General features: G+C 45.0%; 1 protein-coding gene across 1 annotated transcript in view; it reads right to left on the bottom strand.

Annotated features, from left to right (window-relative positions):
* Positions 1–252: 252 nt before the first annotated feature.
* The window catches only part of actn3b (actinin alpha 3b), a 38,149-nt gene continuing 22,783 nt past the window's right edge, over positions 253–15,618 (bottom strand). The window contains exons 3-21 of the mRNA XM_072459094.1: positions 15,148–15,267; positions 12,187–12,273; positions 7,665–7,752; positions 6,945–7,023; positions 5,752–5,833; positions 5,526–5,611; positions 5,353–5,445; positions 4,969–5,199; positions 4,745–4,892; positions 4,406–4,556; positions 3,798–3,906; positions 3,302–3,442; positions 3,048–3,230; positions 2,595–2,729; positions 2,183–2,362; positions 1,883–2,029; positions 1,736–1,801; positions 1,463–1,621; positions 253–1,386 (exon numbers count right to left, since the gene is read on the bottom strand). Coding sequence (XP_072315195.1) covers positions 1,231–1,386; positions 1,463–1,621; positions 1,736–1,801; positions 1,883–2,029; positions 2,183–2,362; positions 2,595–2,729; positions 3,048–3,230; positions 3,302–3,442; positions 3,798–3,906; positions 4,406–4,556; positions 4,745–4,892; positions 4,969–5,199; positions 5,353–5,445; positions 5,526–5,611; positions 5,752–5,833; positions 6,945–7,023; positions 7,665–7,752; positions 12,187–12,273; positions 15,148–15,267 — 2,441 coding nt within the window. The 3' untranslated portion in view covers positions 253–1,230. The remainder of the gene's footprint in view (positions 1,387–1,462; positions 1,622–1,735; positions 1,802–1,882; positions 2,030–2,182; positions 2,363–2,594; positions 2,730–3,047; positions 3,231–3,301; positions 3,443–3,797; positions 3,907–4,405; positions 4,557–4,744; positions 4,893–4,968; positions 5,200–5,352; positions 5,446–5,525; positions 5,612–5,751; positions 5,834–6,944; positions 7,024–7,664; positions 7,753–12,186; positions 12,274–15,147; positions 15,268–15,618) is intronic.

Below are 15,618 nucleotides of genomic sequence, written 5' to 3'. Positions count from 1 at the left end.
TATTCTGAATATGTAATTACAAACAAAATGGCAAAAATGTATATATATATATATATATATATGTATATATATATATTTGTATTTCGATAATGATTATTAATGATTAGAGTTGAGGTTTAATTATGGCAAATGTGAAATGTATAACTTTATATATATGTAATTGTGACAAATACAATACTGTTTTAATGTTAAATATGGTTATAATGTAGTAATAAGAGTACAAGACTTAAGAACAACACAGATACTGCAGTGTAATAATATAATTTCCCTTTTTTATTCCAAGTGTGCATATTGGATGTAAGTTTGTGATGACCGAGTTGGAGGAGAACCGAGCACAGTCACAGTTTATGAACTAAAACTACAGCAGGACCAAACCCTAAAGTGTCTTGCCCAGGTTCGCCCTGGTCCCACGTACAGATGCTTGTGTCACAGTAACTTTCTCTCCCCTGGCGAGGTGCCTCTCTGCCCCGGGCCGCCCGAGGGGGGCACGGGGCAGGACGAGGTGCCGCTCTGCCCCGGGCCGAGGGGGCCTGGGGTAGAGCGTCAGTGGGATTACGCTCTTTGGCCAAATCTGCTCATCGTCTTGCTTCTCTTTCTCAGTCCTTACTAAACATGGCCCTATAGTTTTAATTACCCAGAGTGCTTTGCTGGCTCATACTCGGTGGTTCCGTGCTCTCGGCTCTCCTCCGTTGACCCTGAGCGTCTTAAGGCTTTAAGTTATTAGTGCTAACTTGAGGTGTCACAGTGCAGTAGTTAGTTCTTTCGCTCGATTGCTTCCTGGAGTTCCTGTGGGTGATGGGTTTATAGATAAAGCGGTCATAGACAGCATTCTTTTACATTGCATGCATCCGCACAAATTCACAACGAACCAAGCCAACTGACCAATCAGCTGTTTATCACAGTTCTTCTATAATGACCCTTCTACAAAATGTCTGCAGCAGAGACAGGGCAGCGTCGGGCTTTGCCCAAATCCTGGTTTGCACTCAGGGCCTTTTTTAGCCTCAATATGTACGTGAGTTACATAAACACGAGGCACCGCAGCGAGCGCTGGACAGTCCAAATTACAGATTTGAGCAAAGCCCTGGTCGGCCCCCTCTCTGGGCAGCAGGGGCTAAAGAGCAGAGTTAAGATTTGAAGAGAAGAGGTGATAAACAAAGCATGTAGGAGGACAGCAGGGTTAAAATGCTCTCCCAAAGGAGAAATGAGAGTGGGCGGGGCAGGGGGTGGGGTTTATAAATCGCTCTCCCCATAGAGGGCGCTGGAGAAGGAGATGTAGTCCAGGGCTCCAGCGGGGCCCTCGCCGATGTACCGGGTCATGCGGGTGATGCAGTACTCTGCCTGCTCTGGAGGCAGCTCTCTGCGCAGCTCCTCCACCGTGATGTAGTTCTGAGGAAACAGCAGCAGCGTTAGGAGCAATAGCAGGGTGTGGTCTTACAGCGCGGGACAGAACGTAGACTCGCACCTTGTCTGAGGCCAGGATCTTGAAGGAGGCCATGACTTGTTCTGCAGTGTCGGTCTCGGCGGTCTCGCGGGTCATGAAGTCGATAAAGGCCTGGAAGGTCACTACTCCGGTGTTGTTGGGGTCCACAAGAGTCATGATGCGAGCGAACTCCACCTCACCCTGGCGACCAAACCAGTCCAGTCATGTGACACTCTAGGGCTCAGTCTAGTCTAAATAAAGCCTGATCTGATCTAGATCAGGGGCTTTACTTTGTGTGTGTGATTTCAGACTGACCAGATCGTAGCCCATGGAGATGAGGCAGGCGCGGAAGTCGTCCGGGTCCATCATGCCGTTTCTCTTCTGCGGAGGAGAGTTCAACACACGAGTTCAACACAAACACACACGTACAATGACACGAGCATGCGAGGTGCCGGCGCAGACCCTGTCGAAGTGGTTGAAGGAGGCTCTGAACTCGTTGAGCTGCTCCTGGCTGATGCCCTTTGCGTCGCGGGTCAGGATCTGGTTCTCCACCTCGTTGATGGTTCTGGCGATGGTGGTGAGCAGCTGCTCCCAGCCCACGCGCACGTGCTGCAGACAGTTCAGTCCGACTCATTACAAGAGCCCCATGAAGAGAACAGAAACTTAACCATACCCACAGGACCAACTTTCTCACATCTACATTGGGGATAAAGTGCGTTACTGTGTTCATTAACGGTGTTGGGGGCCGTCGGGGCCGTGTACCTCCATGGAGTAGTTGGTGTGCTTGTTGTCGAAGATGAGGGACTCCTGGCTGAGCTGGTGGTCTCCCTCCAGTTTGTCAATGTTGGATTTGTAGTTGATGATGTTCTGCTCGTACTGCTTCAGGCTGTTCATCTGTTCCTCCAGAGAGCCGGAGATGTCCACAGACACGTGACTGATCTCCTGCTCAGGGACACACGGGGGTCAGGGACACACGGGGGTCAGGGACACACGGGGGTCAGGGGTGTTCGCACTTTCATGACAGAAATGTCATCAGTAAATATTCAAATGGATTATTAGAAAAATGTAGTGTCTGTGAATCATTAAAAACTGTGTATTTTCTGTGTGGAATTGTTGTGTCATTACTATTGTTTCTTGTAAAGTATTTAAAAGATTTGTTTAAAAAAAAAAGCACCTCCATCTTGGTCTGGATCCAGGGTCCGATGATGTTGGCCTGAGCAGCGAACTGGCGCCTCAGCCTCTCGTTGGCCTGCTGTCGGGCCACTTCCTCCTGCAGCATTTGGTCTCTGAGGGGCACAAGGTGCTTCACCTGAAACACACAACCAGGAGCTCAGAACTATTCAAACGAGTGCAAATCAGAGCAGAGTTTTATCATGCTCAGGTTTTATTTTGACTGCAAAGTGACTTTCAGAGTGCTGAGCTCCGTTTTAGAGCGTGACTGGTCCTGACAGACACGACACAGGCCGGAGTCGGGCCGGAGTCGGGCTGAGGCTGCAGAGTGTCATCTGTGCTCATCTCTCAGAGGACAGAGCTCAGATTGAACGCACTGCACTATTGTATTTTTAGACCTTCAGGCCGTGTTTGTTCGCTCGTTTTAAACCGCGATAGTCTTAAATGGAGCACTTACAGCGTCCCACTTGTTGCTGATGTCCTGTGGGCTGAGGTTGGTGTAGGGGTTGATGCCGCTCAGCTTGATGCCGTAGGTCTGAGCGATCTTCAGGATCTCGTTGTGGATTCCCATCGTCGCCATGCGCTCCTTGTCGGCCTCGGGCAGCGTGGCCTTGAACTGGTCGTGGGCTGTGATCAGACTCTGTGGAGGAAACACATCCAGCTGTGAGACCCGAACACGTGGTACATGATGAGCGTCCTGCGCCGCCTCACCTGGATCTCCTCGATGCTGTGGACGATGAACATGTCCTGCAGGTCCTCCATGGCTCCGTCCATCCAGTTGTTGAAAGGTGCCGCTCTCTTTGCGAACTCCAGGTAAAGCTGATCGATGGTCTCCCACAGTTTCTCCACACGCTGCAGACAAAGCACAAGCTCAGTGCCAACAAAGCCGAGGCACACGACACTGAAAAAACACATCTGTGAAGCAAATCTGTTCTTAATCATCCTGCAAAAAGCACATTTTAAACCAGTCGGCGGGATCGGCTCTCAAAAACACTTGGAAATGGTCAAATTAGAGTGTAATTTGAGACATTTTATTGCTTATAGGAACTTGAGTGCTAATAATATAAACAATGATACAATAAGACATGTATAAAAAGGTTCTTTACTATAATAAAGCTTAAAATAGACTAAATCTATACAGTAAATGCACAGTATGATCAGAACCACAGTGCAAATGGGAGTGTTGTTAACATGATTTATCCTTCACCTCAAGAGAGTCCCTCCTCTTCTGGGTCAGGGTGCCCAGGTTGTCCCACTGGTCACAGATGCCCTGGCAGCGAGCGTTCACTGAGGCGGCATCGTGATAGTCCAGCTCACTAAAGACAAAGAGCGCGGTCAAGTTTGGTCAACTTCCTGTGTGATTTTTACACTGAACTCATTACAATCGATACTTCCAAAAATCTTGGAAGTCAGTTTGGCGCCTGCTGAAACTTTGGGTCGTCTGAGGTTTGTAATCTGAGCGTTTGAAGTGCGGTTGATGAATTATGGGTGGGAACATTCATATGCAGCTCTTTGGCGCTAAATGCAGAGATGTCTTTGATGTTACACAGTGATGTATGGAGCAGACTTTGTGAGGAAAAGGCCCCGAGGACGAGTCGGAAAAAGGAAGAGCGAGATCACAGGCTCCAGCTGCCCTTTCATCCTCGCCTCATTAATATGACTTTAAAGCAGCTTTTGTTCCTGCTGTGGCTCGTGCTGTCGCCTGCTACTGGCTGACCGGCCCTGGACACTGCTCAGAATGTAAAACCAGCTCATAAACTAGAGTAGAAGCCCGTCTGATGTGAACGTGTTTGTGAGTGACATTTGCAGACTGACTTGAGCTCCTGGGCGATGGCGGCGATCTGCTCCACACGGTCCTGGTGCGCGGCCAAGTCGCTCTCAAACGCCTCGTGTTTCCTCATCAGAGCCCGGATCTCCATCAGAGACGCAGACTCAAAGTCCTTCTGGGACAGCAGCTCCTCCTTACCTGCAAATACAGCGTGTTTAACCACGTGGGAGGAGGCACTGCTTCTGAACGGCCTGATGCAGGATCGTGTCTTTCATCCGTTTGATTTGCTCCAAACACTGACGAGTCTGAATGTTACATTTGACTGAGGCTGTAAAACTCCTGCCACATTGTTTCCTTCAGATTTACCGCTGCGTGTCAGAGCTGACCTGAGGTCCAGGCCTCGTGCATGGAACACTTCTGCTTGAACTTCTCGGCCAAATGGTCGAGTCTCTCCAGGCGCCGGATCTCCGTCAGCAGCCACTCCTCGTAGCCCTTCTCCACCCCCTCCAGCCCCTTCCAGGCGTTAGCGATGTCCTGCAAACACAAGAGTCTTAACTCCTGCTGGACACAGCGATGGAGACGTGTGGCGCTCGAGCTAAACGCTGCTCACCGACACCATCTTGCCCTCGGAGGGCATGAAGGCCGGCCTGTTGCTCAGCCTGAGCTTGGTTTGCAGAGTGTTGAAGTTGATCTCCAGTTGGCACTTCTCCTGGACGCGCGGCGGCTTGTGGATGCGGCGATAGTCACGGAAGTCCTCCAGCTTCTGCTGCATGGCCCTCATGGTCTGCTCAGCCACACGGTTCTCCAGCCACGGGATGGTGCGGCGGATCCACTCCAGCAGCTGCACAAGTCAGAGTTTAACCACCTTTTTCACGGCACGAACTAGTGATGGTGCCAACTTCACAGAGCAATATGTCTGATATTATGAAGAGGCTCCGGGACACTCTCTTATAGAATTGTGTGGAGCTGTCGCAGCAGATGAGCGGCTCCTCACCTCACTGGCCAGCTTCTCGTACTCCTCCATCAGCTTCTCGTTCTCCTGGTTCACAGCCAGCACTTTGCAGATGCGGTTGGCGGCGGTCTCGGCCTGAGAGAGCAGCACACGTCTGGAGTCAGTGTCTCCTCCACAAAAGAGTGAAGAGGAAACGCACAGGATCCACGGCTCACCTGCTCGGCTCCAGCGAAGGCGTGGTAGAAGCAGGACACGTAGGTCATGATGGCCTTCTCGTCGGGTTTGGGCGTGTTCACGATATCTGAAAAGGCGATTCACACCAGATTAAACCACGTGTCACGATCTAATGACGAATATGGATGACTTAAAATGCGAGTCACGCGTAAATATCATACTTGGAAACCATTAAAATGAAATGAATCAACCGCAACTGATTTTTACCCTCAGCATCAAGCATTTTTGGGATGTCCAGGAACTTCTCGGCCACTTCGAAAGCAGTGTTCAGGTTTCCAATGGGGTCGTCCTGTGGTCACATTAGACACTATTCAGAATTTGGCACTATATAAGGAATAATAATATATATAGTCTATGGATATTGGCCACATATACAGCCAAAGAAAGTTACATGTATTTATTTATATCTATTTAGATCTAGAAAGTAATTTGTTGTATGAAAAAGTGCCTGTTTTAACACAAAATAACATTCTTTTATTGTTTGTTTCGCTATATTTGACAGCATTTCTCTTCCCACTGTCAGTAAATCTAGAGTCTCTCGTAACAAAATCATTACGTTGACAATATTAAGTGATTTTAACATTTGTGTTTCCTTCAGATACAGTTTTACAGATGTGAATAACCAGATTGCGTGCATGATTTAAAAAGTACTGCGCTTTCATATATTGCACGTGATATATTGTAATTTGCTCGTTTTGGATCAAGATTATTATAGATTATTGTTGTATAATTGCAGCTGATTTTTATCTCAGTGACGCCTCAAACACTGCAGAGACTAAAAAACACTAAGAATAAGAGGGAAATAAAACCTTTAAACTATTTATCAGCCTAAAACAAGTCAAGTACAAGTATTCCAAATGACGCCGTATTTTATCTGGCATCATTGTATTATTAACGCACATTTTATCATGATTTTAGGCCCTTTCCTTATTTAATATTCTTAAAATTACATTAAAATCATCAGGTGTTTCCTCCTGACAGTTACGCTTACTTGAGAAGTATTTCACTCTTTCACCACCACTTTGTACTTCTACTTGAGTAATACTATATTGTTTTTGAATAACTTGAGTACCGTATTTTCCGGACTATAAGTCGCACCAGCCAAAAAATGCAACCGCATTTCATGTTTTTTTCTTCTCTATTATGCAAGTGTGAAAATAACAAATAATATCACATATAAGTCACTCCAGAGTATATAAATATAAATACAAGTCGCACCCCGACCAAAACTAGGAAAAAAGGTGCAACTTATAGTCCGGAAAATACGGTTAACATTTTTCCTCGACGCAAACTTCAAAATTAAAGGCAAGAATAAAAAACAGGAAAAATGAAAGCAGCGAATCAGAAAATAGTTGTGAATGAAAGTGTTGTGATGGAAGATGAAGAGGACAGAACAGAACCTTTCTCAGTTTGGCGTAGTCGATGAGGTCAGGTCTGTGTCTGTGGATGAGGGCGCACAGAGCCAAGCCGTCCTTCCAACTGAGCCCGGGAAGAGAGGGAGGAAGAGAGGGAGGGAGGAAGAGGGAAGAGAGGGAGGGAGGAAGAGGGAAGAGAGGGAGGGAGGAAGAGGGAAGAGAGGGGGGGAGGAAGAGGGAAGAGAGGGAGGGAGGAAGAGGGAAGAGAGGGAGGAAGAGAGGGAGGAAGAGAGAGGAAGAGAGGGAAGAGAGGGAAGAGGAAGAGAGGGAAGAGAGGGAGGAAGAGAGGGAGGAAGAGAGGGAGGAAGAGAGGGAGGAAGAGAGGGAGGAAGAGAGGGAGGAAGAGAGGGAGGAAGAGAGGGAGGAAGAGAGGGAGGAAGAGAGGGAGGAAGAGGGAAGAGAGGGAGGAAGAGGGAGGGAGAGGGAGGGAGAGGGAGGGAGAGGGAAGAGAGGGAGGCAGAGGGAAGAGAGGGAGGAAGAGGGAGGGAGAGGGAAGAGAGGGAGGCAGAGGGAAGAGAGGGAGGGAGAGGGAAGAGAGGGAGGCAGAGGGAAGAGAGGGAGGAAGAGGGAAGAGAGGGAGGAAGAGGGAAGAGAGGGAGGAAATGCATGAGTGAAAGGGTGAAAAGAGGAAAAATCAAAGAGGGAGACTTGGATGTTGAGAGCGCAGTTCCGTCTTGAAGCCACAGTGAGGCGCTGTGGACTCACCTGATGTGGAAGTTCTGCACATTGACATTCCTGTAGGGGGCAGTTTTCCTCTGGCACCACAGCAGCAGACCCTCCTTAGCAGAAGTCTCTGGAAAAACAAGAGCAAACTGTCATTTTAAAAAGGAGACGTATGAAGTTTTCCCCCGGTTTTTTGAACTATAACATAAGTACGGCATATTTTTCACATTTTGTTCAGTGTAAACCGCTATTTGATCTAAAATAACTTAATAACAAAAACGGGTTCATGGACTTCCTGTGCAAAACTGCAGAACTGATAAGCTCCGCCTCTTCACAGGGTCAGAGAAGCTTTGGATGACGAGTGTTGTGGGACTGTCCCATTGTTCATAAAGATTAGACTGAGGTTCAAGCGCTGCAGGCGGTTTTTAGTGTTTATATTCCATCTCAGAACGAGCCTCAAAACACCCGTCATGGACACAATAAACAGATACATTTGGAGCATATTTTTTTTCAGGAAAGAAAGTCATAACGAAGAACTGAACTGAAATTATTCAAAATTATGACGTTCAAAAAATTTTATCATCACGACAGAAACATCTAGAGGAACAACATCACGACAGAAACATCTAGAGGAACAACAAGAGGAACAACATCACGACAGAAACATCTAGAGGAACAACAAGAGGAACAACATCGCGACAGAAACATCTAGAGGAACAACAAGAGGAACAACATCACGACAGAAACATCTAGAGGAACAACAAGAGGAACAACATCGCGACAGAAACATCTAGAGGAACAACAAGAGGAACAACATCGCGACAGAAACATCTAGAGGAACAACAAGAGGAACAACATCACGACAGAAACATCTAGAGGAACAACAAGAGGAACAACATCGCGACAGAAACATCTAGAGGAACAACAAGAGGAACAACATCACGACAGAAACATCTAGAGGAACAACAAGAGGAACAACATCACGACATAAACATCTAGAGGAACAACAAGAGGAACAACATCGCGACAGAAACATCTAGAGGAACAACAAGAGGAACAACATCGCGACAGAAACATCTAGAGGAACAACAAGAGGGAGGAACATCATCACGACAGAAACATCTAGAGGAACAACAAGAGGAACAACATCGCGACAGAAACATCTAGAGGAACAACAAGAGGAACAACATCGCGACAGAAACATCTAGAGGAACAACAAGAGGAACAACATCACGACATAAACATCTAGAGGAACAACAAGAGGAACAACATCGCGACAGAAACATCTAGAGGAACAACAAGAGGAACAACATCGCGACATAAACATCTAGAGGAACAACAAGAGGAACAACATCGCGACAGAAACATCTAGAGGAACAACAAGAGGGAGGAACATCATCACGACAGAAACATCTAGAGGAACAACAAGAGGAACAACATCGCGACAGAAACATCTAGAGGAACAACAAGAGGAACAACATCGCGACAGAAACATCTAGAGGAACAACAAGAGGAACAACATCGCGACAGAAACATCTAGAGGAACAACAAGAGGAACAACATCACGACAGAAACATCTAGAGGAACAACAAGAGGAACAACATCGCGACATAAACATCTAGAGGAACAACAAGAGGAACAACATCGCGACATAAACATCTAGAGGAACAACAAGAGGAACAACATCACGACAGAAACATCTAGAGGAACAACAAGAGGAACAACATCACGACAGAAACATCTAGAGGAACAACAAGAGGAACAACATCGCGACAGAAACATCTAGAGGAACAACAAGAGGAACAACATCACGACAGAAACATCTAGAGGAACAACAAGAGGAACAACATCGCGACATAAACATCTAGAGGAACAACAAGAGGAACAACATCACGACATAAACATCTAGAGGAACAACAAGAGGAACAACATCACGACAGAAACATCTAGAGGAACAACAAGAGGAACAACATCGCGACAGAAACGTCTAGAGGAACAACAAGAGGAACAACATCACGACAGAAACGTCTAGAGGAACAACAAGAGGAACAACATCGCGACAGAAACATCTAGAGGAACAACAAGAGGAACAACATCACGACATAAACATCTAGAGGAACAACAAGAGGAACAACATCGCGACAGAAACATCTAGAGGAACAACAAGAGGAACAACATCGCGACAGAAACATCTAGAGGAACAACAAGAGGAACAACATCACGACAGAAACGTCTAGAGGAACAACAAGAGGAACAACATCGCGACAGAAACATCTAGAGGAACAACAAGAGGAACAACATCGCGACAGAAACATCTAGAGGAACAACAAGAGGAACAACATCGCGACAGAAACGTCTAGAGGAACAACAAGAGGAACAACATCACGACAGAAACATCTAGAGGAACAACAAGAGGAACAACATCACGACAGAAACGTCTAGAGGAACAACAAGAGGAACAACATCGCGACAGAAACATCTAGAGGAACAACAAGAGGAACAACATCGCGACAGAAACATCTAGAGGAACAACAAGAGGAACAACATCGCGACAGAAACGTCTAGAGGAACAACAAGAGGAACAACATCGCGACAGAAACATCTAGAGGAACAACAAGAGGAACAACATCGCGACAGAAACGTCTAGAGGAACAACAAGAGGAACAACATCACGACAGAAACATCTAGAGGAACAACAAGAGGAACAACATCACGACAGAAACGTCTAGAGGAACAACAAGAGGAACAACATCGCGACAGAAACATCTAGAGGAACAACAAGAGGAACAACATCGCGACAGAAACATCTAGAGGAACAACAAGAGGAACAACATCGCGACAGAAACGTCTAGAGGAACAACAAGAGGAACAACATCACGACAGAAACATCTAGAGGAACAACAAGAGGAACAACATCGCGACAGAAACATCTAGAGGAACAACAAGAGGAACAACATCACGACAGAAACATCTAGAGGAACAACAAGAGGAACAACATCACGACAGAAACATCTAGAGGAACATCATCACGACACAATCATATCAAAATAAGAGTCCCATCTAGTACATTCTCTGTGGTAATAGTGTGTCTCCAGGAGTGAGCATTTCCTTGTCACTAGTAACACTTTAACATGATGGAATGTATATATCATTTCCCATTCTTCACCCGTCAAAATAAAGTTACCTTCTCTTTCCCATTTATTTTCAACATGTTTATTATTAAAGGCGCAATGGACGATTTTTCGGCGATTTGAGAACGCAGGCGGAAGTGCGCATGCGCACTCCCCCGTGCGGACTGATACAACACACACGTGCGTTTGTTTATTAGCGCAACGGAGCGCATCGCATCACTCGTCTCCCGTAGATTTCTGTCCACTTCTGCGTCAGCTCGAACTGTCTTTCTCCGTCTTCATTTTGCCCGTACACTGAGGGAACTATATTATGATAGATCCATGCGCTTAGGCACACTGAAACGTGAGGAGGAACCGCACGCAGCTGCAGGTGAGCGATAGGTGCGTTTTATGATTGATACGTGGCAGGACAAATGATTTATCCACGCCACGAGGAAATATAAAAAAAATTGCTGAAAAAAATCGTCCATTCCACCTTTAATGTTGATATTATTCCTCTTGAAAAGGTCTGATTTATTATGTTGTGCGTTTTATGAGCTAACATGTGGCTAAGTGGTTACATGTATAGGTCGGACACTCGTTTGTCTAACGAGTACAGAGATGTGGGTGGGGATAGGGGGTAGGTGAAAACAGGAATCTTCTGAGCCCCAGTTGCAGGACAATAAAGGATTTTAACACAAACACGCAAGAAAATCAAAATACAAGTGAAATACTGCTAAAGAAACACAGTCGTAACAGAGTGTGAAGCTCATTAAAGTCGATTTAGCGCAATATTTTGCCTTTAAGACTTTTGATTGACAGCGAGAGAGCGAAATGCCTCCGCGGCTCGTGGTATTGAGGGAGATTTGTGGCCTTACAGACTAGTCTAGGTCTATAGCCGGGCGAGCGAGCCAATAAAAGCGGGGTTATGGGGGGGGGGGATCAGGCGAGGTTAGGGTCGGGGGCGTCGCCAAATGACGGTCCAAACCAGGGCCACGGCTTCATAAAGCGCCCGGGTAATTCACGAGCGCGGCGCCGTGACCTTTTCCGCGGACGCTCCGGCGGGAGAAAACGCCACGAAAAAGGAGAATTTACTACAGCTCGGGGGAAGCGTTGGGATTGCGGCGATGTCAGATTTATAGAGCGACAAATCACGGCGAGTTGGAAGTGTCGCGGCGAGAGCGACGAGAGCGGCAAGGGCTAAAGAAGTGAATTATGACGCGGCGGTTTGACAGAGCGATGTGGAAAAGGAGAAAACACTGCGGGAACGAGTGAAAATGTCATTCAAAAAACAAAAGTACCACTGACAAAGTTGTTCCGTGCGATAACGATAAAGGAGGCGGTTGCCAGATTGGCAATTTTTTTTTTTACCTTCATGTTACGTCATCGTTTTCATTAATTGTAACTGAAAAAAACTTATTTGTCCAGTAACGAGTAGTTAAAGCGGGACAAACCTTCCACAGAGATGTCCTGGATGGCGAAACGCAGGATGATGGTCCAGATCATACCGAGGGTCATCTTCACGTTGCCGTCAACAATTTCTGAAATGAAAAACACAAATATAATCATCATTTATAAAAACAACACACACACAGTCTAGACTATTCATGTGTGTAATATCTGGTTCTTTGTACAACTCATAAAGAGTCATTTTTGAGGTGTTTCTGTAGTAATTGTACATTGCCATTTAATCCCATGTACTGTCATACCCATGTGCAATACTGACTTACATGTGCAATACTGACATACCCATGTGCAATACTGACTTACATGTGCAATACTGACATACCCATGTGCAATACTGACTTACATGTGCAATACTGACATACCCATGTGCAATACTGACTTACATGTGCAATACTGACTTACATGTGCAATACTGACATACCCATGTGCAATACTGAGATACCCATGTGCAATACTGACTTACATGTGCAATACTGACTTACATGTGCAATACTGACTTACATGTGCAATACTGACTTACATGTGCAATACTGACTTACATGTGCAATACTGACTTACATGTGCAATACTGACATACCCATGTGCAATACTGACATACCCATGTGCAATACTGACATACCCATGTGCAATACCGACTTACTCATGTGTAATACCGACTTACTCATGTGCAATACTGACTTAATTATGTGCAATACTGACTTAAATGTCAATCATATTGGTGCAATATTGTCCGTCCATATAACTGCTGTAAATAAGAGTGTTACTATTATTATTTTTTAAAACTTTTTATTAAGAATATAGGAGGTTTTTATGTACGCTTATCTACTTGTGTTGCAACACTGGAATTTCCGCATTGTGTGGACAAATAAAGCCCATCTTATCTCATCTTAATCCACAATTGTAAATATAATAGTGCACAAATGTGTAGCACAGCTCATCGATTATGTCTTTTTCTTCTCATTGGAAATATACTTTACCTTTTGTTACATGCTCTTTGTAAATTATTGATATCGTTTACTGAGCAGGTTTTACCCTCATAATTAGAACTATTCAGATTAGCAAACGAGCCTCTTTGAACTAAGTCAATGTGTTCTTTAGTTGTGCATTTGAGAAACTTCAACTCAAAATAAAACGTGATACAAGCAGAACTGTGGGATCAGGTGAGGGGGACGCACGTGTGCGCCTCTTCAACTATTCAGACTCTAATAATGATCACTATGACGTCTGCTGTGGATGAAACGGACGCAGACAAGCCAATCCACTTCCTGCCGCGGGTCAAAGGTCGTTCGAGTCTTATTGGTGTTTTCTGCGATGACTGAACCGTATCTTTTATATTATGATGAAAACTCTGCGACTGCACGAGGCTCTGGCATCACTGAAACCACTGCACTTACGGGTCGTTTGAAGTCGCTGCTAATTGGATCACACACGAGGTTTGAGAGAAAGAGGAGAAAGAAATCAGACTACCGTATTGTCTGCACTATAAGGCGCACTTAGAAGACTCTTCTCAAAAAACAACAGTGCGCCTCGTAATCCAGTGCGTCTTATATATGGATTAATTCTGACCTCGAAACGATTTTTTGTGGTACACGTTTTGTTTCACTTAATGCGCCTTATAATCCGGTGCGCTCTATAGTCCAAAAAATACGGTATTTGCGAAGTTCTCAAAGGACGAGGTCGAATTGATTAACAAAACCAACACACTCTGGTCCAAATCAAAGTGTCATGAAAAGAACTAAATTCAAGTGACAGATTTTCAATGGAATATTTATATACGAGTAAATTATTGTTACAAGTGTTGAAATACTACAATCATAATGTGTAGATATTTGACTACTCACTACTTTTGAATGTTTAAGTGCGCGTGTGTGATTGGTGGTGAGAAATGGCAGCCGCTGCTTTGAAAGTCTGCCCCAGGGCACGTGTGTCGGGCAAGATATCGAAACTTTAATAATATCATGTCGTTTTGAAATGATGTAAAAACGAGAATACTAAGTAAATAGTTTGTAGTAAAAAAAGTTTATATATCTGATTTTTTGTGATTAATTTAACAAACAATTCACATTAGTCAGATGATATTAAACGTATTAGCTGAGGTTTAATGATCAGACGGTTATCATGATACTATAATACTGAGATAATCCTTATTGTCAGCGTTACTTTGGCTTAAAAAGATGCGTAGTACCAAAAACTAAGGCCAAACTAAGGCAAAAAAGGTTGAATTCTGAAGGTTGACTACATTTTGCGACTCATCCAAGTAGTTTCTTCAGATGTAACTCTAGTAAAGGTCTGTCTTAAATATCTGTCTGGAGGGAGGAGTTAAAACACCGCCCACCACTTCTGCTTCTGGAAGTACATTTTACATTCATTTTCCCACAGGGGATTCTGAAAAACATTGAAACGTTAGAAACTTTATTAATTAGCCTTGAGCAAACTTTCAGACACATGTTTTCAGTCAAACTGAGTTAAACTGCAAAGTTATTACAACATTTGGCTGAATTTGAAGTTTCACATGTGCTTCCGGACTGAAAACAATTGCGTTAAGGACATTAATCATCACAAAGTCGTTCGGCCTCCGTCGTGTCTTTTCATTCAGAGTCAAAATAACGATTCATTTACTTCTGGAACCACAGCAAACGTCAAAGTGGGCGTGACTCTCGAGCTCCACCGCCGTTTACACTAAAAGAACGTCTGTGATCAGTTCTATCCACGTTGCCCGAGTCATCATGGTTCGTGGCCTTCACGAATCATCTGCCGCGCCATCATTTCAGAACGACCCAGAAAGAAAAAGAATGACATAAAAACCCCGTGTAATCTCTTTAAAGTATGTGTCGATTCACAGCTTTTCTTGCCGCTCCGGGAGTGCGAGTGTCGGTGTGTCACAGTAAAACGAGGCGCTGGCATGTGACCTTCTCGGTGTCATGACGACGCAGCAGCAGCAGTCTCACCTTCAGCGCCAATGGAGACCAGTTTGACTCCTTTGCTGCAGATGAAGTCCAGGGCTTTGTTCACGTTGGCGATCTTGTGGAAACGCATCTTGCCTTTGTCGGGCTTGGGCAGCCGCTCGCCTGGAACCAACGGCAGGATTTACAAGTTAAAACGCTACAATGGATGAGGCGTTTATTATGCACGACACGTTTTATTGTTAGCGTCATTATATCGAAGACTATCTGAGCAGATGACGGGGAAAGAAGCCTCGGAGGGTCAAAAGAGTTTTGTAAATCGCTGCCATAACGGCTCAAGGAACTGGAATATTAGAACTTTCCTCTTCGTAAATGGTGAAAATGCTTTAAATTACGCTCAATTTTAACCAGTAAATATCCAAAATAATCAGTACAAATTAGAAGAGTGTCATTAAACTACATTAAATGCTCTCAAACGTATTAAAACGACTACAGTAGTTATTATTACTGTAGTGA

This window comes from Eucyclogobius newberryi, unplaced genomic scaffold (genome assembly GCF_026437365.1).
Source record: "Eucyclogobius newberryi isolate DKJ021-1_F unplaced genomic scaffold, fEucNew1.0.hap1 SCAF_22, whole genome shotgun sequence".
NCBI lineage: Eukaryota > Metazoa > Chordata > Actinopteri > Gobiiformes > Gobiidae > Eucyclogobius > Eucyclogobius newberryi.
This window is presented reverse-complemented; position numbering and strand designations above follow the sequence as displayed.